At 37.6% G+C, this 27636-nt stretch overlaps 1 protein-coding gene across 2 annotated transcripts; it reads right to left on the bottom strand.

Moving 5' to 3' along the window:
- Positions 1–1796: 1796 nt before the first annotated feature.
- Positions 1797–27469, bottom strand: ramp1 (receptor activity modifying protein 1). 2 transcript variants are annotated; one of them, XM_057335662.1, is made up of 3 exons: positions 27093–27469; positions 16660–16798; positions 1797–4277 (listed from the first exon to the last, which is right to left on the bottom strand). In XM_057335662.1, the coding sequence occupies exons 1-3, from the start codon at positions 27136–27138 to the stop codon at positions 4022–4024; spliced, it is 441 nt and encodes a 146-aa protein (XP_057191645.1). In that variant the 5' UTR covers positions 27139–27469; the 3' UTR covers positions 1797–4021. The 2 variants fall into 2 exon arrangements, with proteins under 2 accessions (XP_057191645.1, XP_057191646.1); XM_057335663.1 differs by having other exon boundaries at positions 16660–16795.
- Positions 27470–27636: the final 167 nt, after the last annotated feature.

Genomic DNA, 27636 nt, shown 5'->3' with positions numbered 1-27636 from the left:
CCGCTTTATTAAGAACCTTTCGTCTAATTTGCTAGCGGGCTTAACCTCCGTTCTATGGGCCAGTCAACATTCAGTTTTGCTGCCGCCCGGGCAACAACCTCCACAATCTCCTCATACCCAGGGGAAAGAGGAATTTCGTGAAATTCCTCTAATACATCTGTATTAATACTAGCACTCTCTTGGTCCTCAAAACTAGAGCAGTGCATAGAGCTCTCGGACGGGGCGGGAGAAGCCGCCATGCGGGCTCCCGAATCCCTCCCGAAAGCACTGTGACTGGGGGACTGAGAAGAGGCAGAAGCCGTCTCAGCACCCCCACGAAGCTCCATCTGCGAGCCCCATGATCTGAGACGCCGCGCCGCCTCGACAGAAGCGGGTCCCGAACCATGAGGCTTGCGGATTTTGCCTGACTCGTCAAACAAAGCTGCACGGGAGTTGAGCGTTCTGAGGGGTAACCACAGACAATGTTCACAGGCAGCTCCCTCGAGAGCTGCCTTAGCATGCTCAGCTCCCAAACATTCTACACATAACTCATGTGTATCCCCACCAGTAATGTATCTAGGGCAGGGTATAGCACACGGTTTATAATTTAACTTTCTCTTACTCATTTTACTAAAATTATCTATTTCAACTCTTTGATAACTTTAGAAAAGGAACAAGACACATTCACATACACAGAGCGCTTTGCTGAAATGGCAGAAGCTGAGTTGTCGCTGTTTACCGCGGTCTATTTATACCTTCCGGTATTCGCGTCACTCATGACGTCATCCGTGACGTCATCTCCTCGCGACTATAAATCGCGAGTTAGTTCCATACACAATTTCACGCGAGTCACGCTGCTGGCGTTCCCCCATAGAGTCATTCCATGACGCAGTGTTGAGTTCCCTCGAAAGGGAACTTCCCAGAGGCGTTTATCTAAAAAGCAATTAGCAAAACAGCCTGAATGAAAACATCCTTTCAGTGCTAATATGGTGAATAATCCCACGACCAATAATGTTATCTCCTTAGCCGGGTTGGTCTTCAATGAAAGAAAATAAATTTCCCTTGACATGATGACCTTAAGAGCCCATGGAATTAGAAATACCAAGTGAATTCCTCAGTTCACTGCTCTTAAAAATATCTGATATTATCTGCTCTCAGTATGACTATAGATGTATCAAGCTACCTCTATCTACTGCCAGCGTACAGGTCTTCAACTGATGCATTCTAAAATATACTTCCAGATGGAACATTTAACAATAAACCTTTGCAGTCCTTGTATGGTGGACTTTAATTTTCATCAAAGCACAATAATCAAAGATAAAATAAAAATTTAATCCATGACACTTAAAGGGATAGTTCACCCAAAAATAAAAGTGCTGTTTACTCACCTTTGAGTTGTTCCAAATCTGGATAAAATTATTTGTTCTGATGAACACAGAGAAAGATATTTGAAAGAATACTTGTAACCAAACAGTTCTTGGACCCCATTAACTACCATAGTGGAAAAATGACTTTATATTGTTCTGTTGAACAAAAAGGAAGATATTTTGAAGAATGTAGGACAATGAAAACTTCTGGGGCACTTTTGACCACCATTGTCATTTTTTCCTACTATGGTAGTCAATAGGGGTCCAAGAACTGTTTTTACAAGCATTTGTCCAAATATCTTTCTCTGTGTTCAACCAAACAAATACATTCATACAGCTTTGGAACAACTGGAAGGACAAGGAAGTAATTCATGACAAAATGTTCATTTTTGGGTGAACTAGCCCTTTAAGCATAGCAGAAAAAAAACCAAGGTGAGGGAAAAGTTGGAATAATATTTAATTATTTATTGTACATTCTTTGTGTTTTAAAGCAGTTTAAGAAATATAGTGTTTTTTGTACTATATTGTGATGAATGCGGTGTTTCTCAACAGGGGATTAACAAACCTCAAAGGGGGTCTCAAGATGATTTAAAATGATTTCAAACAAGACAAAACAAACAAAAATCTACCAGCTGAAAAAACTATAAACCAAGATAATTCTTGATGTTTGGTTATTTTAATTAGTTATGCCAAACTTGACTATTTATAAAAAAAATGTAAATGGCTTCAAATATTAACTCTAAAAATGTTGCATTGTTTTCAAAAACTGTTGGGCTGTAACTGAACCTATGCTGGGTTTTTTAACGCATTGTTGGGTCAGATAAACATTTTCTGGGTTCCTTTACACTACCAGTCAAAAGTTTGGGAACACTGACTCTTTATTAAAAAAATTCCACTGTTTAGAATATAAGTAAAATTTCATCAAAACTATAGAATAGCGTAACTGTGGGAATTATGTTGTGTTATATTTTAAAATCTTCAACGTAGCCACCCTTTGACTAAAGTTTGCCAAATCGTTCTCTTGGCATTTGATCATTTAGCTTCTTAAGGTCTCCACATGGGAACCGTATTGAGAGAAATTCCACCTATTCAGGGCTCTTATAAGCTGCTTATACTTCATTATTTGGTCCTAGAGTAATTTTAAACATTAAGCATACATCTTGAGATTAAAAGATTTGTAGGATTATTTGAAACATTTCAGTAAAGTGTTTCCAAATAAAATGACCTTAATAATTGTACAGCCTTAAACTCAAAAACGTTGAGATTCACTGGAACTGTATAAACAGGGTTGCTCTGTACAAATCTACCTTTTATATGAGACTAAACTCATTCATTATGTTAATATATGCAGTATATATGCACATACAATACATACAAAATACTGGGTACAACAGTCCAATATCAATTAGATTGAACTTTTTTTAGGTTACTATTCCATCTCAATATAATATATAAATAATAATCAGCATTTCTCTTAGTTAAGGTGTTTCACTGAGCTTGTTACAATGAACTTTGGGATTCTCTTATCTGTGAATCATACAACATTTTCTAATTGTTAAGCAGGTTTCAAGTCAAAAGTTCCCCTTAACATGTCTCAGTAGGCAGCTTACTAGTTCTTGAAGTGCTTGAGTCTGTTATGGTGACATTTAATTTAGTCATATACAGCCGCAGAAAAAATTAAGAGACCATTCCAAATTTTCATTTAATAAGCATTTCAATTGTGACCATTTCAGTTAGACCTCAGGAGTAACATAAAATCATTCAACAGCAATGTGAAAGACTGACAGCATGACAAGACACATGAAAACTGTAATATTACAAATCGATATATATCACATAAAAATAACTTTTTTAACTTTTCCTAAATACATGTACAAATAATCTGTACAGTAATCTGTTGTAGTGCTTCAAAGTAAATATGAACTTGTTTCCTTTGCAGTATTTGAGGTCTGAAATAATCCAGAGCATCTTTTTTTGTTATTTTGACATGCTTCACCCGTTTTCATTTTCTGCAAATAAATGCAAATAGAAGCAATATTTTTATTTAAAATGATTGTTAGTAGTTCACATAATAAAACAAAAAATGACCAATTTGAACATATTTAGCTATAAATAGTACATTTTGATTTTGAAATGGTCTCTTAATTTTTTGCGCTGCTGTATCTAATAAGAATTTCTATCTTAAAACCCATTGATAAAAGATGACAATACATTAAGGCTTTTAATTACTTATTGCATATGTACATAATTAGGATCATGATAGAATCATAATATTAATCCTTACTACTGCTGTCATCATTTGGCAAAAAGTGTAGCAAAAACATTTAACGAATGTGAAATGTACCGAGGTTGATGCGTGAAATAAAATGTCCAGTCTTCACAAAACCAGCAAAGATACGCCAAACAAACACATGAATAGCGCCGTCTTCCTTGTTTTCCATCCAAGGTAATGTTTATCCACCACCAGACTGGAGATCGGTTTTGACATGATATTTAATCAAAAACTGCCTTATGAAAAATGTCACCACAAATGACTTGTGTGTTACCTGTTTGTCCATAACACAAGTGTTAGTGTTCTCTAGTTCAATATCCAAACAAGACAAACACATTCCTAGTGTTCAGTCTGTCCAATATCACTTGTTCAGCATGGGGTTACTTGGTTAACAGCTGCAGACTTATACGATTCCCTCGCTGCGTTTACTCCTCCACACCACTAGAGCTGTCATGAGCAGTGTCACCAGTATGGGCACCACGATAAAAGGCCCCAGGATCTGATTGGGTGGGTCGTGAAGCAGTCGTCCAGTCAACGAGCAGTCGTGGAAGTAGTGCCGGTGCACCCGAATGAAAAACTCATCCACCAGGCGGTTGGGCCAGAAACAGTTCATCTTCAGAGCCACCAGGAACGTGCAGTTCGTCAGTTCTCCGTAGGACCTTTAAAAAAAGGAAATGTTGGATTACGTACAATTGTGCTCTAACATTTACATAAAATGCAAGCTTGCATTTGTCAAGGTGAGATTATGTTTCAAAGCATTTTATAACAGGTCACTACAAAGAGAAAATCATTAATTTTTCATGTCGTTGAAGATAGGTGTGCAGTAAGTGAACCATCTGTAGGTTGATTTCCAAGTCTAAATGATAATTTATTAATATTTATTAACACTGTATGTTAAAAATGAATAAAAAATAGTACAAAACAATGATGACACTGTGGCCTCTCCCTTATTAAAGGTCCAGTGTATAAAATTTTGCAGCATCTAGTGGTGAGGTTGCGAATTGCAACCAACGTCTCACAACACCTCTCTTCCTTTCGAAGCACTACAGAGGCTCTCTCAGGACTAAGGACCCTTCTTTACGTATTTACAAAACACGCTCTGTAGAGCAATTTGTCTGTTTAGGGCTACTGTAGAAACAACATGGCGAATTCTAGGAGACCCGCGGTTTATGTAGATAGAAATAGCTCATTCTAAGGTCATAAAAACAGAACGCTTCATTATGCTTCACCTCTGAAGACGTATATTATAATGCATTTCTGTGAACAGATCATCAAAAAATTACACATTGGACCTTTAAAACGTTTCACATGTGCTAACCATTTGAGTTCACATGAATCTTTATGGCACGTCTGTGTGTTCTGTGAGAGATGGTGCACGTGATAACCATCATGTGCACGTACGTATGCACGTGGCCGATGTCACCTCAATAATGATGATGATGAAGATCATGTCCACTCCGTTGAATGAGGAGTCCAGTGAGAAACTGTTCCACAGATGAGCTCTTAATAGCGCCCTGTGTAAGTGTTAGACTCTGACCCCCATCCTCAGCTGTCTATTTATAAAGCCAGTCAGCCTAGCGTGCGATGCCTGGCATAACCAGTGCAGACTTTTAATCAAAAGCCCTCTTCCGGGCCTGTTTGAGGGGCTGCAGCAGGCTGCACGCCTCCTCCCCTCACATTTCACCCGGAGGGATAAAGATGGATCGCTGAACAGCAGCTCATGCCCACGGGCTGGACGAAAAGCACATCTCATCTTCCAAGGGAGGCATGTGTGACACAAATGGATGTCTGGGTCACCCATGTGTGCACAACTGGGCTGTAGAGGGTAAAGGTGGCTTGGTAAACAAATGAAGTAGAAGCCAAATGAGAAGAGTTTAAAGTATTGAGTCGATTATTCATTTTAATCTGTTTTAAAATGACCTTTTAATACCATGACATTTGTAGCTTTAACTGCCCTGTTGCTTTGGATAAATGCATTTTATAAAGATATTCATAAAATGCTCTATTTAGACTTAAACTTGTCTTGCCCTAAAGTAATATGAATTATGAATGCAGACTTGTGATAAATATTCACCAGTGGTGGGAGTGAGGCAGTATGTTAAACCCTGTCTTTTAATGGACTGACCCTGAGCTCACAGCCCTCAAATGTCTCTGTCTGCCTGTGCATTTATAGCATGTAATGTGTGTTCACATTAAAGACTGAGATATACAAAGAACCATCCCACTGTATCCCAACAAATGGATGGTTAAATAATACTGAAATAAATAATAAAATAAAGATATATATACTGTATTTATTTATATTTCTCAAACATTCTATTTTTAGTGGGCAAGCATCGCTAGAGTTGCTCATCTTTGGGATTAGTGATTTGGAGGTGGGTTCTTTTGACTTGAGCCAGAAACAACCACCTATTGACCCTAACAACCACAAAAACCCAGTCACCCTGTGCATATCCTAAATGTATTCAGACTATATACTGTATATATCCTGCAAATCAACACAACCTCAAGGCACTTCATACCTATACAAGGTGCCTAATTTGTATACTTTTGTACTGTATTCATTTTAGTACAATCTGCTTTCGGCCCAGTGATGTTTGGTTTAGGGGTGTGGCTTAATTCATGCATTTTTCTAATAATTACTTTTTGTATGATTCACATCATCCAAGCTTCAAACTGAAAGCTTGTGCAAATTTGCACAAAATCGCCATCTTGGTCAAGTAAATTAACCGTTGTATGGTGTTCGGTCTGTTCAAATTCGAACTCATTGGCCTTGGCTTATTTTCTGTGAAGAACATATATCAGGACAAATTTTCAATGACCGCACACTGTACACCCCCCTACACATTTATATTACATACAGGATGTTTGGGTCCACTGGACCCAGGGCTTACAAAATTGTGGAAATTGTAGGTTCTGTGCTGGCCTCCTTTTAGTAAGTGTTTGAGAGTGTGTGTAAGTGTGAGTTTTTTGAGTCAATTATAGTTAAAGTCAATTATACAAACATAAATACTTTTTACATTTCGAGGCAAAGCTTCTGACAAACCTTCTTTTTCTATTGTAGTTATTTTTGTAGTTACTTTTGTAGAAGTTGCATGTTGTGTTGTGTGTGTGTGTTGATTCTTTGTACAGCCGACACAAAAACAATAAGTTTACCTAACATGTCACCATTTTTACTCTGCTGCTTTGCAGTCTTTGGTATATATCAATAAACAAACTACAGTTAGTTCAGAATGCAGCTGCCAGAGTTCTAACCAGGTCCAGAATATACGATCACATAACCCCAATGTTATCAACCCTTCACTGGTTACCCATTAAGTATCGTATTGACTTTAATGTTCTTTTAATTACTTATAAAGCCTTAAACGGTTTAGCCCCTACCTACATAACAGAGCGTCTACCACACTACAACCCATCACGCTCTCGAAGATCTCAAAACTCCGGACTTTTGATAACACCTAACTAAATCCACCAACTAAACTAAACTCTGGAATAGCCTTCCCGATACTATTCGAGGGTCAGACACACATTTAAATCTAGATTAAATCTTTTCAGCCAAGCATTCACTTAATGCAGAATAGGATTCATAGCATAGCATTATTTTGCATAATATGCAAAATAAAGAAAAAATGAATGAACAGCAGCTACGCTAATTAGTCTCTTTCTGCCGTCCTCCCCCGCTTCGGGATGCCCATCCTGAGGCAGGGAGAGATCACGCCAGGCCCAAATGAACGCCATATGCCCATCCCTAACTAGAGATTATGCCAGCTCCATCTGAACATCCCGTGCCATCCTCCTGCGAGAGCCTGCGGACAGACTGACCATCCCAGCTCCAGTTTCAGGCAATTCCATCCCCAACCAAGAGCAAAGATGGACTACTTGTCACATTAATGCTAAATTTACAACATTTAGTATTTAATGCTAAACTTACATTAAATGACAGCAGTTTGAAGTTATAGCTACACTCAGTTATATTATGCAATTACTATTTTCCTTGTTTATGACATTACTCAGTTGTCTGATATCGATCACAAAAGAAGACAAAATTAGACCTTAACAGTGTCAACAAATGAAATTTCCTAAATCACAACTAATAAGCTCTCCCTATTATTCATAAACATTTACTCAGTAACTTTTAATCAAAGTCACTGAGTGCAGCTGTGACACGTCAGAGGGGACCTTGCCCTCCCGACTGAGACTGGTTTCTCCCGAGGTTTTATTCTCAATGTATTTATCATTGGAGTTTGGGTTCCTCGCCACAGGGCCATGTTGGCTTGCTCACCGGGAGACTGCTGATATTAGATATTATTTATTAGAATGATCTTGCTTGTTCTATAACACATGCGTTGTGTTTATACCTTTTCTGTTTTTCTTATTTTCTCATGTAAAGCTGCTTTGGAACAATGCAAATTGTGAAACGTGCTATATAAATAAAACTGAATTCAATTGAATATACTTTTGGAAATGCAAATCCAGCATTAATCTGTGTTTTTAATTACTTAGCCTCTAAAAAATTCAAAAGGAATGTAAAAGATTTCTTTGCAATAAATCATAAATTACTAATCACTAAAAAGAAGCCTCTAAACATATTTGTACCATTGAGATCAAAACATTTATACGAACTAAAATCACACAAGTTGAAATATCATCAACTTTACACTTTTTTACACTTTTATTGAAGGCGATTGATACAGCCGTGGAAAAAAACCAAGAGATCATTCCTAATTTTCATTTAATCAGCATTTCTAGATGGATTGTGATCATTCCAGTCCAGTGTCTGTTGAATTTCAATAAAAAATAATTTTCAAACCTCAGGAGTAACACAAAGTCATCCAACAGCAATGTGAAAGACTGACAGCATGACAAAACAAATGAAAACTGTGATAAAATTGAGGTTATCATATAAAAGTAACTTCTGGACTTTTCCTAAATACATGTACAAATATTACTGTTGTATTGCTGAAAAGTGAATATGAACTTGTTTTCCTTGCACACAGCAAAATCGCCAGTGTTAAAAAATGTCAAATTAACTCTCACAGTGTATATATAATCCACACTATGAGTTACCACACTATTAACACTGGCGATTGTATTCAGAGCATCTTCTCTGTTATTTTTACCTGTTTCTCCAGTTTTCATTTTCTGCAAATAAATGCAAATAGATACAATATTTTTACTTAAAATTTGGTATTGTAAGTAGTTCAAAGAACGAAACAAAAATTATAATTTTACCTAAACACATAGCTAGTAAATTTAGTAAACTGAAAATAATTTTGAAATGGTCTCTTAATCTCTTTTCCGTGGCTGTATATTGCAGGTTTTTGCTATAACAGCAGGTCAAAAGGTGCAAGTGACAACAGAGGTCTCATTTGAAACTACATAGCAGCACATTTGAAAAGGTTAAAAGATGGATCCACATACAGACTCAACAAATGGCGAAGTTCCACGGTGACATTTCATTGGGGCACTACGGAGGTCACCACAAACCGGGAAAATTAGAGTCTAATAATATCATATTCTCTTCCGGATGATGGCTTATGTAATAACCCTACGTACCTATGTGCATACAGCTGTGCCATGCATTGATACTCCGGACATCTACAATAATGTTTGTGATTCAAACATTCAGGGAAATAGTCATCACGTTGTGTTAATGTGTGTTTCATTTGTCCAGTTACCGTTTAAAACATAAAGCACATGACATAATTAGCAAACCATTTTATTTGCAGGACCATCTGCTTAATTCATTGGAAGCAAATACACATGAAAACAGGCAAAATTTGTTTTTGCTCTGTTAAGGAGAAATATGGAACAAGTGTGTCAACATGTTTTCTATTAATTTTTTTAATTAATTAATAGTTTCTTGATCCAACATATAGTGTAAAGACAAACAGGTCATGTGTACCATCATCATGACTAGAAAAAACTGATAACTGTGATAGCATTCAGTCCATCTTAAATCAATTTAAATAATAGGAGCCCTGGGACTTTCATTACTGCCCTGTCAAGACTTACATTAGTATCATGCAATTAATAAATGAATACAGATAAGACTGCACCACAGAAAATAGTGCGGCTTTTCACGTCAGATCTGGGAGAAGGCCTTCAAGTTGGCCTAGTTAATATTCTCTAACCGCAGATGTGAAACATCAATTCTAGAAAGTCTTTATGTGAAGATTAATACATTTGGTAAAGATTTTGCAGCGATGGGAATTAAAAAGTTAATCCAATAATTAAGTCATTCTTCAAGTCATGCCATCTTTTATTCAACCTTATTTAATCTAAAACCTGTATGACTCTTTATCTTATGCATGATACAAAATCATTTGAGGCAGAATAGTGATTTAATATTCCTGTTCCTCACACAAAGCTGTCAATTGGCTTCAGAAGATTTTGGAAAAGAATTCAGTCGTATGAGCTAGGTTTATGGTGTCATTTGATCAGTTTAAAGCATGGCAGGCCCAGTTCCTATTTACGAACATATATACAAAAGTCGTACAGGTTGCGAAATTCAGATTGGCAAGTAAATGTTTGTATAATTTCCATCTACATCAAGTATAGGATTTTGTGAAATGTTTAAGTCACACTTAGTATTAGGTGGTCTTATATAGGGGCAATGTTAACAGTTACGGTATAGTGCAAGTACTTTAAATATAATTATGAAATATAGATACATATATAGGCTCTATATTTCTGTTGAGGCAAAATGTTTCTTCCATCATAAAAATATATTTTAGTGTTCAGCAATAATTGAAGAATCAAGGACGAAAAGCATATTTGTTCTCAAAAGTATCTTGTTTTGCACTGGGGGACACATACAGGTGTGTGTTCTCATTCTAAGTCTGTCTACTTAAAGAAGAGGAATCCATGAATTGCTTGTGTTCTCTGATGTTCATGTGGTGGGAAAGTCTCTCTGTAGCTTTCGGTGGTGTAAGACACCAGATAGAATTTCAAAATGGTTTAACGCCACTAAATATAACGCGTGAGGGGACAGAGAGCGGCAGGGACAAACATCAACAGAGACCATGACTACAGCGCATGCTCAATTCTCCTGGGACATGATACTGTTCCTCTTGTAAACAAGATCAGATTTCATTAATACTCAATAACTAACGGTTGAGAACTAAAGGTATCCGACAACAGGCTGATGGATATTTTATTGCATTTCAAAACATATTGCTGTAAAGGGGACATATACATCATATAAGATTCTTTCCCCTAAGGTCCAATTATAATGTACTGGAAGGCTTTTTGCAACCATTTATAATTCGTTTTCATTACAAATTTTCACCCCTCTCTCACACCCTTGTAATTCAACTGATCCTTTTTGTAGCTGTGCTTTTAAGACATCTATGATAAAGCCCTCTGTGAATGTGAAATGGGTACTGTGCTACGCTCATAAGATGTGGGTTTGCTGTCGGGTCCAGTTTAGTTGGCAGCAGTGATGTGTTTTTCGGTCATTTTGGATGTATTTCAACGATTTCGGAGACGTTTTAGCAGCTTGATTTTAATAAAAAGTATTTTTGGACTGAGGAGGAAGTATTCAGTTCTGAATTTTTGCATAGAACATTGAACGTGTTTAATTCAATGGATCAAGGATTTTTTTTCTAATGACAGGGTCTCTTTAGATAAAGATAAAGTCAACGATAAATGAGAGAAACTTAGGTTTGCATATAGGTAACTAAAGATTTACCTAATTTTCATGTTTTACAGATTCAGGGTTTATAAACTCAGAGGTTAAGCTACTTTCTGAAGCACAGAAACAGTTCATAGGTCAATTTGATTGGTTTATTGGATTTCAGGTTATTTTTTCAAGTACTGTACAAATTGACAATCTTGTATTCTCTTGTATAAAGACAATCTCTATCTTATCTCTCTCAAGTTATAAAACTTATTTTATATCAGTCTCATCTTTAAAAATAACTGCATGCATGGATACATTTCATCATCATTCTGTGTTTTTTGGATACCTAAAACAAAAATACATTCAACTGAGAAGTTATTTTTGTCACAGAACACTCACAAGAATGTTGATCCTGACATGCCCATTAAGACATACAGTATGAATGAAATCTGTATTTGATCTCTAACTGCAGTTGATCCACCGGATGCTGAAGGAGATGTGAATCGCTGAGACACTTTAAATGTCGGACTCTCATTGTGTTTCTCTTAAAGTCATTAGGTGTCATCACACAATACAAACTTGACAAAGGGGTTAAATGCTTTTGAGTGCGGTCACATTCTGAAAAGCTACTGGAAACAATTCCATAAGCACCTGCGCTATAATGTGTGACTGCTGCATGCCTCAGGCAACAGATGGACCTTGGCATTAGAACTCAAGCCTGGGATCAGAGACCAGTAAAAAAGATCCAGGTTTAAATGGGTGACCCTGAAAACTACCACAGAAAAAATCAACCTTCAATCCTCAGTTAAACCAGGTTTTCAATGTTTGTGGGGAAAGGCATTCTGGAGGTTTTTGCAGAAATTCAAAGCTATATTTTTGCACATTAATTTATCCGTGCGAACACTTGTGCTATTCAAATGCTGGAAATCTTGTCAAGTGGTTGAATATTTTTGAACACTAAGACACGTTATCCTATTAAAAAGCTTTTATCTGTTATTTACAACAGGTCACAGAGGGTCTAACCAGTCAGAACTGCTCAAACACATTGCAGACGGTGCACACGGAAATAAGGTCGATTGAGTCAGGAGACTTGAGCTGTTATACAACGTCAAAGGTATTACTGGTTCAAAGAGATCAACCTCCATCATGGAACAAATTTCTGGAGAGGCCAAAGGGGAACATCCTCTACATGTTCCTCTATAGCTCCATTTGGCACTCATGACCTGAAATATGTTCTAGATGAACCTATACAGTGGAATGAATCGTTCCAAATGTTAATGCTCCATTTAAATACATACTGTATTGTACATCTCTCTGCTAAAGCAAAAATTTTCAACGAGTTGGACGTATGACGTAGTATTTCTGTGCTTGATACACTGCCCCAGGACTCCAACTTCCTTTTATTGGGCAATTATCCCGGAAAACCACGGCAAGGTGAAAGAAAGAGCCCGCCCCACGCGCCAACCGACGAGCGAGACCCGCTTGCCATCCAGATTGTCTGCGCTGCGTCAAGATTGTCTGCGCTGCCCTGCAGATCATTACTCTTGCGATAGTGAAGTTTAGGTGTCAGTTTGTTCACAGCATTTCAGTGATGGATGTTATATAAACAGTGGATATAACGCTGGATTTGGAGATCGTTTGAAACTGATAGATGGTGCGGTCCCAGTGCTAACAGATGCGGGACATGAACTGCACGCGGTAAGTGAAACCAAGTCATATGTCTGTGTTTTGTTGGCAATCGCCGCGTACGTGCATAATTGTGTGCTCATGCTGTTGTGTGCTCGTACTGTAGTTCCATCCCACTGCCTGCCTCCAGCAGCTCATGTTTTTCTGGAAATATTTGTTTAGCTGTATCTTTCTTTTATAAATTTGATCAAACTAAATACTCTTTGAAGATACAACGTATGCAATACTACTGTATAGGTACTCAAGATTAATATGAGATTGGCAGAAACTGAGTGTGTTACCCGATCTTTAAGAAATAGTCATTTTAAGAATCAATCGGCATCGGTAGATATCATTCTGAATACTTGGATATCGGTATCGGTGGAGAAATGTAGTCTCTAAAACAAAATAAATTTTGCTCCCCACAATACTCGTTTACTTTGGGTTTTGCTGTATTGTACTTGAAATTACATCAATATCTCCAGTCTTCATTTTGATCCATTGCACTACAGTATATTGAACCTATGGGAATCTAATCTATAGCGAAACACTCTATTAAGGAAACCCAGTGTTGAAAATTGTAAAATATTATGTTTTATATTAGATGAACACCTGCTCACAATCCCAGCCTCAGTTTTGTCACGTTGTATATATTGTAAAAGTTTTCTCGCCTTCTCGCTGTGCTTCACAGGGCGTTTTATGAGCACATTGTATCAAAACACACAGGCATGACCCCTGGCAGGGCAAGACAGGGCCAGTTTATATTGCACGTTCCCTTTGAAGTAGTTTAATGCACCATTGCCCAGGTGAGACAATTTGCTGAAGTGCAATAGTGTTTGGCTCTTCTGATAGTTTCTATACAACCTTAATTGCCTGCAATTGACTGTCCTCAGAGCTCAGTGAGTCTTACCGAACCATTTTAAGGCTCATTAGAGGCCACGTGTACAACTGCATTGCTTAGACATGATTCCAGACCTGTGGCTGTCCCCAGACAGTGCTTTGTGCATTATTGAGCAATGGAGTTGGATGACCTCATGGAGGGAGCTCAGGGGCCATACATACTTTAATGAGTGTTTTCACGGGTAAGAGGGAGACTTGAACCTGTGCACAGATCAGAAATGCTTTTCCTCACCTAGAATCCACTCATGAGCCTTGTGTCTTTACAGAGGAAACAATGTTTGCACAGCTAAACTAAATTTTTGTTATATTTAACAAACATTCCATTAAAAACTATTAATAAGAAGTATTCAAAGTTACTCCAAAGGCAACGATAGTAAATCAACATCCAACACATCTAAATGCCTCCAGTTTTGGATGCATTACATGCTTGCAAGAATCAGCAGTTTTCTGACTTCAGTCATTTTTGTCGATAAATTATTAAAAGGCAACAAATTATTTGTCATTAAAGTTTAAGCAGATGAATCAGACAGAAAAGCATTTTAAGCTAGGATGATAAAGTCACTGTGCATATATAATGTGAAGAAACAAAAAATGAAATGCCAGAAGTCGTCAAGGTTATTTATGTTTATTACCATGCATTATACACGATCAACCAAATCTATAATTCACTGTGACTCAAAAGAGTATCACGCAAAATAACCAAACAGGCTTTTAATAAAGGTGACATATCCATTCAAGCGGGTGATTTGAATAATAAAACTGTGTCGCAAATGAAGGTTTAATTCAACAACAACCGCAGGAATCATTCGACCTCCTAAACACAGTTCTGGTTTAATTTAACAAACAACTTTGTTTACAACCCTAAGGCAACAATTGGAGATATGAGACTTATTTTCTTTATGATCATCACTCTACCCATGTACTGTAGGTAAATCTAAACTAGATCCTATTGGGAACGACTAGATGTCACTGACTGGGAAAAAACTATTTGGTACTGTATTTGATACCAGTACTGTAGAACACCGTCAGCAATTTGCTTCAACAACACCTACAACACAATAATACGGGTTGGGTCACAGGGGACAAACCGTGCCTGCAGTGTCAATGACAGAGACTGGCAAACCATGCAGGTCGCAAACTGACAGCTTGGACATCAGTGTCACTTTTCTTGATTCTTTCTTTTTCACACCCTGGCAGCAGCTTCAGTCTAAGGCTCGAGTTTGTCTGAGGCCAGTTGTGACAGACGTAAAAGCAGGAAAGTTCCACTTGTTAACTCCGGAAAGTTCTTCCGTATCGTGTTTTGGAAGCACCACAAATAACCTCCTCGGTTATGTCACAGAGGCAGCTGGGCATATGGAGGTGCCCAGGAACGGTGTACGCCTGGAGCTGTGCCACATGCTGCTGTAAATCCCTGGAAGCGGGTGTTATTATGAGAACCATCGTCTTTCTTTTACTGAGAAAACTCTGCCCTTCACTTTGTCATAAGGTGTTCGAATATACATGTAAGCGCGTCAGCTGCAAAGTGATATTCCTGTACACTGGAAAAGAGTGCGGGACTAAAGTGGCTGTGATGTGTAGAGGAAGTTGTGAAAAAGGCTTTTCAACATTTATAGGCCATTATGGAGACACTGCAAAGTGGATTTGGCATGACAGGAAACATTACAAGTTCGAATTCATGCCTAATAATAGCTCCAAATATTGTGTACTGTAAGCAGTTTTCTCTCGGCTATGCACCAGAATCATTATTAGAATATATTAGAAAGGAATAGATTATTGAATAAGAATGTACATGAATGCACAATTAAGGTTATGCATCTACAGCCTAAAGAAGGGTGGTTGTTAAACATTTGGTGTGTAGGCCTACTACTTTGCAATCTTTTGTCAATCATCATTTAAGGATTCTTTACCCTAGCAAAGTCTCTAAGAACCTGACACATTGGAGATTCCAGGTAGGTTGCAGATCTGGAAAATGGTGGCACTGGAGACTAAAGAGTTCCTCATAGTTTCACACCTTATTCTTCAAATTAATTCTTCATTCTTTTGCATTTAAACTGTATCTTTTTGTCTTGGTTTTTGTCTGACTCTTTTTGCTGACCCAATGAGCCTTTTTTGCAGCTTCTAATATTGCATTAGCATTGCATAATTCTCATGGCAATTCATATTTTTTTACATTTTTTAGTGTACATTAAATGCAGTTTTTTCCTGCTTAATAATTATGCTATCTAATCTAAATGAAATAAAAAAATCACTTTAAGCTTTGTTAACCATCACTTATAAATAATTATATACAATTAATAGTAGTTATTAAGATTGATGAGGTTAGGAATTATTATATAAAATATGAGAATATCAACTTGCATAATAATTATGCATGCACTGTAATGTCAACAAATACTGTATATGCTCATTGTAGTGTTACCATTATCTATACATATATCCTTATGCATTTATGCTTTAAAGTAAATTTACCTTATTTACAGTTTTTACTGAAAGGCAAGAAAATGGTTTAAAAATGACTTCCAGTGCATGTCAGCAAATCAGAATCCAGAAGCGGCACAGTATGGAAAAATGCAATATACAATATAATTGCTAAAAATACAATATATGGTATGATTTAAGTTTGCAATACCAATTAAAATATTAGAATATATTTAAACAGCCCTGTTTTTTGGTGTAGTGATAGTACAGTAAGGACAAATCTGACAACGTTATGGCCAACTATTGCATATTGATATGCATATTGCAATCTGCTCATTTGGGGCATTTCAATAATTGTGGTATATTGTGCAGCCCTGATTGTTACAGTATAAAAATACAATCAATGCTAAGAATGAGAAATATTGGACACTTACTCAACAGTGTCCTCCCAGCTACACCACTGATGCTGGTCAAGAAGCTCCATATCCAGCTTGAACTTGGCCAGGCAAAATTCCTCAATGGCATATTCATAGTTGTTGCTGCATGCTGCGGTTAGCACAGACAGATTTGCTGCTGGAGAAAGAGACGAAGAGCTGAATAAGTGTAAAGAAGGAAAAATTTTGAAATGTTGAAAGGATGAAGAAGAAGTCTTTATATCTGACAGAATTCAAGCACTATACAGCAACAAAAGCTGAACATTTCCGCTCAATCATCTTATGAAATGATTTGACCTTAAAGCCCCAGTGAAATCAAAATGATTTTTTACTTTTATTGAAAATATGTTAGCCTTAAGCACTTAAAAAAAAAAGATATGCTCCTACATGCTGACAAAATTCCAATTTAGATGATAACCGTTCAATACTGACAGTCTGGCACGTGCGCTAAAAAGAATCTAGAAATTCCATAACATCATGCTACACTTCAGTCTCTCGTCAAAGTTCTTGTCCAATCAAAGCCGCTTTAGAATCAGAAGAGTCCTCAAAATCAGCCACTTGTTCACACATTTATTATTTCCTACATGGTGAATGACACATAATGTACTAGATGGGAGATAGGGGATGATCCAGACAGTGTAAACATTGAAGTCTTAATTTCGCTTTAGTGTCACGCGAGCGGTTGCCAGTGATTGTCCTCCGGTTCAGAGACATGATAGCACAGAGTGGATCATATGAGCCAATCATAAACGCAAATCTGCTGAGAAAACAAAACTTATCGGACCCGTTTCAAGTCTACTCAGTATATTGATTGTTAAGGAGTTATGGAATAGATTAGACATCGTAGCCTTGATGAATAAAGAAGACAAAAGCCATGTCACTCACCAACATAAATAACAAGCTTCAAATGACACATTACTGGTATCACTGATCTTCATATTCTTTTCAATAGACTTTTACACCACTGTGGCTATCACGCTGTTAAATGCAGCTTTGCCAGGCTGACTATGCCGTGAACGAAACGCTATTGGTTATTTTAAAGGGGGGCGGGGCCACTCGGTATGTCTTGCGCTCTCTCCATTTTTCAGTTGAAATTATGTCAACACATCAAATAATGCTGCGCGTTCCAAGGTGTTTCACTGGGACTTTAAAACTTCCAGCGTCAAATTGTTCCTAATTTATTTTCCTTCATAATGGACAAAGTTTACCAGTTATTTTGAAACTGGTTTGTGGCCATATATTGTAGACTGAATGTCCCGGCAATCTTGTTAATTATTCGACTGTCGCCTAATTTAATTTGAACATAAACGATACTCTGCTACACCGCAAGTAATGCATTTAAAGAGTGTCTGACACTAACAGAGATCTGAATAGAGCAGGATGGGTGAAAAAAAACTTGAACAATGAGTCATTTCATTATCTCTGACATAATGGGATTAATGTTCAGCTCTTGGAAAAACAATCGTCTTTAAAACGGAACAGCCATTGTCAGCTTGTCCTTTCCTCTCTGCTCCCTCTCTCTCCTATTGTTTTATCCACCCTCTACACAGAGATTTGCTGTGGCACTCGCCCCAAGTGCTGTAAAAGAAAGTGGCTGATCAGCAGACAGACAGGCTTACGGTCAGGGCAGCAGTGACGGCTGCTTCCCTCAGCTCATTGTTAGTCAACCACGGCTCTATCACATCAATTACGTGACAGGTGAGTCTTCCCCAAGATAAGACGTGAGACAAAAGCAAATCCATCCATCCATCCATCCATCCATCCATCCATCCATCCATCCATCCATCCATCCATCCATCCATCTATCTATGTTTCAATCTATCAACTTTGTTGCCATGACGATAAAATGAATATAAATTTACATGCAGAACGGTATTTAAATCAGTATAGTTTTTAATAGGTAATTAATATCACAAAGCAAATTCTATTAACTGCACTTAATCGGTTTTGAACCCTAAATATTCCAAACCTAGAAATAACCTGAATAACTCATTTAGTGACCGATTACAGTTTTTCTCAGTCGCTTTGGAGCATTTCTCAGATCAGAAATGAAATTCTCAAAACTAGTTATTCAACCTTCACATCATCTTGTCACTTGTGCACATCAGAAAAGTAGTTTCTTATTATTTGAACAAGTTGCAATTGCTTTAGTACATTCATGCAATTGATTATGTACAATTGTCTTTTGTCTCCTACATTATCAGTTGCTATTGTCATGTTGCTCAAAATGTATCATATAGTTCTCTGTGCAATTGTCTTATCCCTCTAAACATCTAGTCATGTGTTCATCGTCTTAGTCATTCAATGCAAAATGGTTAGACCAGTTGTCATAATCTGTCAGGCATATTCACTTTTCTTACACTTACAGGGTTATTGATCCAAACTGTGACTAGATTTACTTTGCTCACATGTTGCTTTCACTGTTAGAAACTCAGATCCTTCATTCATACAACACACACTCACTGTACAGAGATTTTCCACAAGGATCTCGTCTCTGATGAGGAGAGGGCTCTGTTTCAAGATGATTTACAAAAGCATGTGGTCATTTTGGATATCGTTGCATTTTACTGCTGTGTTGCAAGAGTAAGAAATCCCAAAGCCAAAGGCGGAGTAGAAAATATGTAGTTTGATTCCTCATACAGCACTGCATACAGTTCTGCCTGAGGGGTCTCTCCTATGTTGATCTTTTATTTTGCAATTTTTCCCATTGTGCTGTAAAATAATGTTGCATTTTCTTCATCAGTTACTTTTTTCAAGCTTGATGTGTAATTTGTTGACAGACCAACAGAACAAGTGTAAAGTGAATCCTGTTCAATCTTTTGCTATCAGTGTCGCACATACAGTTACGTATCACGTTGTACTATTGAAAGTGAAATAAGTCAGTCTTGTGCATTATCAATGAGTGTCATTACAAACTTAAGCCATAGTTTACATCCAAAAATACTCAAAAGAAAAAATAAAGCACCCGTTATATTGACAATTGACAATGTTACTACATCATGTCTTCACTACATGGTACATGTGTTGTGATGTCACACAAAAGCACCATGGTATCTTTTAAAAACAATCCAGACTGTCTTCCGAAGTAGAGCAGTTTTGTTTCAATAGTGATTTTAGCATGCGTAAGCATTTACATTACTCTGAAGATGGCTAGTGGGAAAATATAACACAAAAGAACATTTTCATTTTTTACAATACCACCAAGTGGCGTGTTTGCTTAGTCCAGAGGAATTTTTTTAACCAAGACCACACTCACTGTAGAGGTTTTAATAAATAACTGACAGAGATACAAAATGAGTGGTTTATAACCTATTAAAAAGAATACACTGTAATTATTTTTAGTAATTTTCTCATGCCTTGTTGGAAATACACCCTGAATCACAGATGTCGTGTTTTTAATAAATGACAGTAAACATACAGTATATTTTTCAATGTGCCTTGATGAATAAGATTTATTAAACCACAGATTTATTGGTAATCATCACTAAAGGGAGACGTAGCGAACACCCCTTCTGTAAGAAATTGAATTACGATGCATATAGTGAAAAGTTTTAAAGTACATCAAGAGAAGCTGCAGATGTTTCTAGGAGACACACTGCCGAACTGTGAATAATGGAGGTGAATGCTGAAGCCTAGTGTGTGTAGGAGGGTTCAGGGACGCACTTGTCATCAATTCGTTTTTGGTGTCTCTTAATTACTAAACTCACAAACAAGTGTTTTAAAACAAATAAAATACAACCTCCTCAGTCACAGACATGTGAGTACATGTGCATGCAACACATGCGTTTCCAAGTCAGTCCAACAACTATGAAAACGCTGGTCAACTGCAGCATTATACAGAATAAAAATAAAGTATTTTATTATTGTTATACTGTATATTGGTTATTAATTACTGTGTCCTTATTTTTCTATTCAAACATCTTAACACAGTCAATTTGCTGTTTTTCGTGCTTTTTATCTCACGTAAAACCTTGCCAAAAAATATAAATGGAGTGTGAAGTGTCTAAGCAGCCTTTGAGAGGGAGGAAAACAGCACGAGCTCTTCCTGAGTTTGCCCTCTTGATGATCTGTCAAACTTCAACTGGTTTGGTATTTTCATCAAAATCTTTCTGCAAAGAGCCTCTGCGGCCTTATTATTTGATTTTTACCGTTAAAGAAGTACAGCCGCGGACAAAATTAAGAGACCATTCCAAATGTTCATTTAAACAGCATTTCTACATGTTTTGTGAATTGCAATAAAATCAAACCTCAGGAGTGACAAAGTCATTCGACTTACTTACGTAAGACTTGCAGCTCGTCAAACCATGCACATTATAAAAGTCATTCACTTCATTCTCTTCTAAACCCAGTACATTTCCTCACCTCACATAGCCCAGATTCTACTGAATACCAGGGTGACAACAGATCCTACCAAACTCAGCATTGCCCTTTAGTTTGATTAAATTAAGCTGCTTAAAAGCACCTAACAGGAGACATTATTAAACACATTGATTATTTCTAGTCCAGCTGCTGGGTTACAAGTGTCCTTCTCTCTTTCCTGTGTCATAATCTCTATTATGCTTAATCAAACATGAGATGACCCTGTGAGGCCCTGTATTCAGTTGTGTGTGTATATAGCTGTTGTCCCTTCAGATCTGTTTGACACATGCATGCTTTACTGGTAAAGGGTAAGTGGTTATTTGTATACTTCCTTGTATCTTGCATGCAACATGTAAATGTTACCAGGTTTCCAGTCTTTTCAAGGTATGAAAATTGCATCATCCTATGCACACTAGACAGAAAATTGAAAAAGAATAATAAACCATCGAAGTTTAATAGAAAATGATGGTGCTGATAAAAAGGAAGAAAATGATGGTGACAATAAAGAGTTAACTTGCGCTGAAAACATTACTGTACTGCACTTACGACTATGCATGACAGATATGCTGACAGATGTATTACAGGTATACCTGCAAAGGCTCCTTTAAATAAATTATTTCCTTTAACATGCTTTTTGTGCTTCTGTCAAGCTGTTGTGTTCTTTAAAAGTATAACAGCTGCATAATTGGTAAAAACAACACTTGTCACAGAGAACGTCTCCAGAAGGTAAACATATGCAGAGAGATTGACAGAGATTGTAGCTCTATAGCACGACCAACACAATCTCACAGGAATTCGTAACAATTTTACAAGGTGGCTGATTCGTATGATCTTGTTTGTATACACGTTTTAGTACGAAGTACGATTTTAGTATTATTTGCTTTTGCGCGAGTGATGTTTCAGGGGAGGGAACATCAGTATTGCTTTTTCTAATAATCACATTTTTTCTACTACTCACATCGTACAAATTCATACGAATTAGCCACCTCATAAAACAGTTACAAATTCCTGTCAGATCAGGTTGCCTCGGCACATACAAATAGACTATAAGGGGATCGCTTGCGTGATATGCATTAATAGGCTAATGACTTTAATGGAATCTACAAGGCAAGATATACCATAAAAGCAAAAATGAATAATTTAACAAAATCATAATTTATACAAGTTAGTTCTGACCCTCTAAAGGTTAATGCACGTGCTCCAGAAACACACTTGACAGCCTCCATCATTAAAAAGCAACAAAACAAACCAACAACCTTAAAACAACATTATCATGTCTTACAATATCGCATGTAATCGTAGGACAATGACACGCTAAATAAATGTATCATGTCCTGACATGTAAGGTGTACAGAAATAAGGCTAAGACGAAACCAACCCAGTGTGAAGAAATACACCCTGCAGCAACTTGAGGATAGCGCGGCAGCATCTGCATTAATGCCACAGAAATGCATTAGCCTGCAATGTGCTACAGGGAAAACATAGTCAAGTACAGCACTTAGTCAGGAAGCCTCCGGTAAAATTATTTTGTAGTATTTTGTAGCAAACGCACGCTGGCTCCCTCATCGTCTGGCCGAACTGCATTAAACTGATATTAAACATAATATATGCGGCAAACATTTGGTGTTTAAAGAACCATAAGCAACGTGTGGGAAGAAATTGCGCAGGCTTGCTTTTTACATTTTTTTTAAATGTATAACATGTTTTATGACCACAAATTAAAGAAAACTGCCACTGTTTACACCATTTGCTTATCACACAGGTGCACACACGACATCCATTATGGCATTCCAAAATAATCTACATGGCACCGGCCCTTTGTGATCGAGCAATTACAGGGGCCATGAACGTCAGTGCATCTGGCCGTACAGGTGATGGATCACTCGTGGCCATAATGCCAACGGCTGCCTCCCATTAAATAGGGTCATTTGCCGTGGGTCACTGCCGTAAGAGTTAATCGACGCCTTGCACTGTAATTCGCCATAGCCTGTAATTGAAGTGCACTTTATATCAAGTGCCAATGTTCAGATGCGGGAAAAGAAAATGGATGGCATGTTTGTATCAGAATTTGTATATCCACACAAGTCGAGTAGTCACCTTAACGCTGATGAGAGAAAATGTCATAGCTTTATGGAAATAAGGACAGGTGAAGGCCAGAAATCTCGGCAGTTTCTCTGCCCACACATGGCAGAATACTAATGCTTCTTTTCTATTAATAAAGTGACTATTTAGCATGTACAGTATGCAGTCATATTACATTAAGAAGAAAAAAATGTTCTAACCTCTACTAGGTTCTTTACATTAAAGTGAAAGTGAAGTGAAAGTGACCTATTAGTCAGATATGGTGACCCATACCCGAAATGTGACCTCTGCATTTAACCCATCCAGAGAGTAGTGAACACACGTACAGCAAGTGGTGAACACACGTACACCCGGAGCAGTGGGCAGCTATCACTGCAGCGCCCGGGGAGCAAGTGGGGTAAGGTGCCTTGCTCAAGCGCACCTCAGTCGTTACCCGCCGTAATTAAAGGATTACATTATGAAATATTTAATTTCCCATGAACTTCTGAAATCGGTTCAGTGTTCTGTAAAGCTATGCCTCAAAACTCATTCATTTAAAAGCAGTTTCAATAGAAAAACACAATTTAAACTAAGGTCCACATTTTTAGGTCAGTTCGATACAACATTGAGGTTAAATTGAGGTTTATTTTTAACAATATTTCTCATCATTTTAGTCTGATCTTAACAGTTTAAGAGTCACCCTTTTGTGCTTATCGTGATGCTGAAACACATTTGGTAAAAAAAAGCTGTTATTTAAAGACAGGCAGCACAAACTGCATTGAATCCGCATGCCAAGTGTTACATGCTTTAACATGGCTCGACTTGGGGGGTGGGGGGGGGCAATTACATATTCCGGTTAGGCAGATATACAATCAAAGTACATAACATGCATCATTTTTACATTATTTTCTGTGATTAAATTGACATATCATTATTTAATAGATAATATTGATGAGTATTTAGTAAGTAGGCTATTTAATAATAAGTATTTTTTATTAGTTGAATTGTCAGCTGGATATTTTGGGGGGACCCAAGAAAATCTGGAGGGGCATTGCCCCCCTTCCACCAGACCTGGCCCTGCGTGTCACGCAGTTTACATGCAGACTCTATGAGAAACATAAAAAGAATGCTTTTGTTGACTTGAAGTGTCCGGTTTACAACTCAAGGCCAAGCTGTTGTAGCTGAGAAACGTTTATCCACTCGAAGAGCGCAGAAAGATCTTGTTTCTGGTCCTCTAGCTGTCAAAGAGGTGTTAAAAGGCTGCAACGGTTTAGATGTCTCTTTACACAATAACACCATAGGCCCCAGAATGATACTTCACATTACACCACAGTGGGGCACGTTCAGTGCCTTGTAGTCTGGAACTCTCTTGATACGGTCATACGGAGGGCCCGCAGAGCCCTCGATCTCAAACCTGCCAGCACAAAAAAGATCAGATGCCAAACCAATAAAATCAACCCTCCTCTTGTTTTCGTTTGAACTTAATTTATACCACAGCGGTGTACCGCTGTTTGTACGGGCACTCGATCTGCATAATGAATAATCAGCTAATGCAGGGAGGAGTTCCCAACCCAACAGCGCTGCAGAGATCTGCACATTCCAGCATGTTAATTCCCTGATGACATCACATGACACGTTGGGAATCAAGTAGGAACTGGATTTTAGTCTTACACTTGTTTCTTAATGCAATAAACAAATCGACGCCAATCTTGGGGAACAAAACAGCCAATTCACATGTAAGAACAGAGTCAATATCCCCTATTCAGGATGTCATTCCTAACGTTCCATTCGTAAGACAAATTCTACAACCATTGTGATTTCCCAAGATTTTTTTTGCGTGCAATACTCACAATGCGCACTTGCACTCGAAACCTGCTGAATTGAATTAACCATCCCACACAAGGGAAGAACCGCTTAAGGCGGTCCATTGGGAATGAAATACAAAGCAGCCCTGACAACCGCAAAGAAATAAAGCACCCATATTCATCTTTGCCTGTTACGGCTGTCCAGATCACCCCACCCACTGCCATCAGCTTATTCACCTCAATCAGAGAAATGCAACCTGCTATTCTGTATTTAGACAACTTGTATCGTACACATCCTTGTGCTTCCCTTCATTCTGAAGTGTCCTTTGTGTTTGTGGATTTAGTGTTTTATCTGTATAGGAGACTTTCAACTGTCGGGTACATGAGAGCAATTACATCTCAGGGGGGTTCAAAAGACAGCGTTCAGCTCTGGCTTCGACACAAAGAAAGCATTGTTCGGGTTTAAAAAGTGTGCTTGACATTTATCTCTTAGCTTGCGACATTAGCGTCAGGCCACATTTGTTCTTTGTGCCAGCAATGAACTGTCATGATGCAATCAATATCGAAGGACAACTAGAAATCACACCTTGACGTTATCTGTCACGATGGAAAGAAAAGAGAAAGGGAAAAAGTAGAAAGGACATGTGTGTGTAAGCCTCAAAGGTCTCTATATGGACTTCAAAGTCAAGATAAAGTGGCAGAGCAGGAATTACAGGTCAGAAACGTTCAGTACTCTTGGTAGGAATGTAAACTCAGAAACAAACACTTTGTGAGTGCTTAGTTCCATTATAAGTACTTAAGGGTCATTCTTGCGTTGGCAAACCTCAATACCCAATGTGATGATCGTGTTACAGTACCTTTAAATGACTGCCATTAAACAGTGTTATTCTTCAGCCAGCCAAAAGCATGTCGGCAGCTTTCTTTAACTAAGTGGCACCGCAAAAGAAGAAGCTGATGCATTTACAGTATAAATCACTGACAGAATGCAAGTGTGAATTCAAACTTACATAGACAGAGGTTTCCCAGAGCACGTTTTCTGTATTATTTCAGAGACAAGCTAAAGTATACTTCTTATGGATTTCCTTTGTTTCCTCTTGCTCCCTTCAGAAGCAAGAATCCCCTAAAACATCTGGATATTTTATAGGTCACTGTCTGCAACATGACAACTGGAGTAGATGAATTTACCCAAGAGCAAAAGATTTCAGACTGATTCCTTGATTTTCTACGTAATGGCATCTAGTTAGATCTTGTAATTGACTGCTCTGATCAGCAGCAATGTTCTTCATAGGAATTCCTCCTAAATAACAATATACAGCATGAATGTTCAAGTGAATACAATAATTCCACATGAGTGGTGACAGAATAACAAGGTGAGCAGAAAGAAGTTTGTTAGTCATGCTTCAGTGAGCTTGTTAAGGTAAGTGTAAATGGAATTCTTTGCAACAGAAGGAGGTTGCCTTGCATTAACAATACAAATGTGATAACAGACCCATACTTGTTTGAGTTTGACAGTTGTGAATGTTGTTTAGCAAACGTTCAACCTATGTGCATTGTGAAAGACAGAGACTGAATAAGAGATGTAAACGTATCATGCTCACCATGGCAAAACGAACTGTTAATACAGTCAATCAATTTCTATACAGTTTGAAATTCTTTAAAACTATTAAGCATAGCTCAGTATATATGGTTGCCTAAATACTGTTTTCTTCAATATTACATTTGAATTATTTTAAATGATAAAATATTTAATATATTTTAAAAATCCTTTTCAGTTCTGTAACTTGTCAACAGTTTTTTTTCTGTCATTTTTAAATCACAAAACATCACTACTTTTACAATGAATATGGTAATCCAAAATGCATGAACAATATTTAGAAAAGAAAATGTGTATATGTGAAAATGTGTTTTACATATAAAGAAATATGTAAAAATGTCATCCAAACAGTTATTTAAAATAACAGTAGGCTACGTTGTTTATTATCCATTCATCCCTGTTCGTAGTTTGAGGATAAGACCATCAGATCAATAGAAATAGTCGCATCATATTTTTAATAAGAAGTTGAAGCATACACTACATGTATGTTTGATCCCTATCCAATTACTAACCAGACAACAAAGTTATGTTTGGCAAGTTCTGGTTTGTTATGGCTCTCAATACTTTTTTCTACTCTATGTAACAAAAAACAGAAACAAACAAGTTGAACTTACCGATTACCAAGAAGAGCAGCGTCTGTCTCCACCACACAGATGCCATAACGCTTTAATGTCAGTCAAACAGAAACAGAAGTTTGTTGAGACTTTCGCTCGTGTCAGGGTCGATTAAACGACGCTATTCCCGTACATCTCGAAACATCTTCGCTTTTGGCAGGTAATTACGCTGAGTTTCGTTCACCTTAACGCTAAATTTCCATTGAAGACGCAGGAGCAAGAATTCCCCCGTTTCTCTGCCACCATAGCATGTGTTTAATGCAAAGCGTTCGATAAAAATAAAACACGAAAGGTAAAGCGTGTCCAGGTCAGCAGACGCGCATAGACTCGGCAGGACGCACTAGAGTCACCGGTGGAGAGTCGCGCTCTGCGCTCCAGCTGGGGTGGAAAGAGTTAAAGTCAGTCCAGTGAGGGAGGGATCATGGCTCATCAATTTATGCTGGCTAATAATAAACATGAACATAATTCATTATGGTAGTGAAACAAACAAACAAACAAACAAACAAACATATATATATATATATGTATACAAAATTTAGGAGCA

Source organism: Triplophysa rosa, linkage group LG6 (genome assembly GCF_024868665.1).
Source record: "Triplophysa rosa linkage group LG6, Trosa_1v2, whole genome shotgun sequence".
In the NCBI taxonomy this organism is placed as follows: domain Eukaryota; kingdom Metazoa; phylum Chordata; class Actinopteri; order Cypriniformes; family Nemacheilidae; genus Triplophysa; species Triplophysa rosa.
Note: the sequence above shows the minus strand (reverse complement) of the source record. Positions and strands in the feature narration are given on the sequence as shown.

Bases quoted from the DNA above. Each gene is read 5' to 3' on its own strand.
- ramp1 (XM_057335662.1), bottom strand. From the start codon at position 27,138: ATGGCATCTGTGTGGTGGAGACAGACGCTGCTCTTCTTGGTAATCG. The intron at 16,799-27,092 runs GTAAGTTCAACT...CTCTTTCTCCAG, and splicing joins GCTGCTCTTCTTGGTAATCG to CAGCAAATCTGTCTGTGCTA. The intron at 4,278-16,659 runs GTAAGTGTCCAA...CTTTTTTTAAAG, and splicing joins AGCTGGGAGGACACTGTTGA to GTCCTACGGAGAACTGACGA.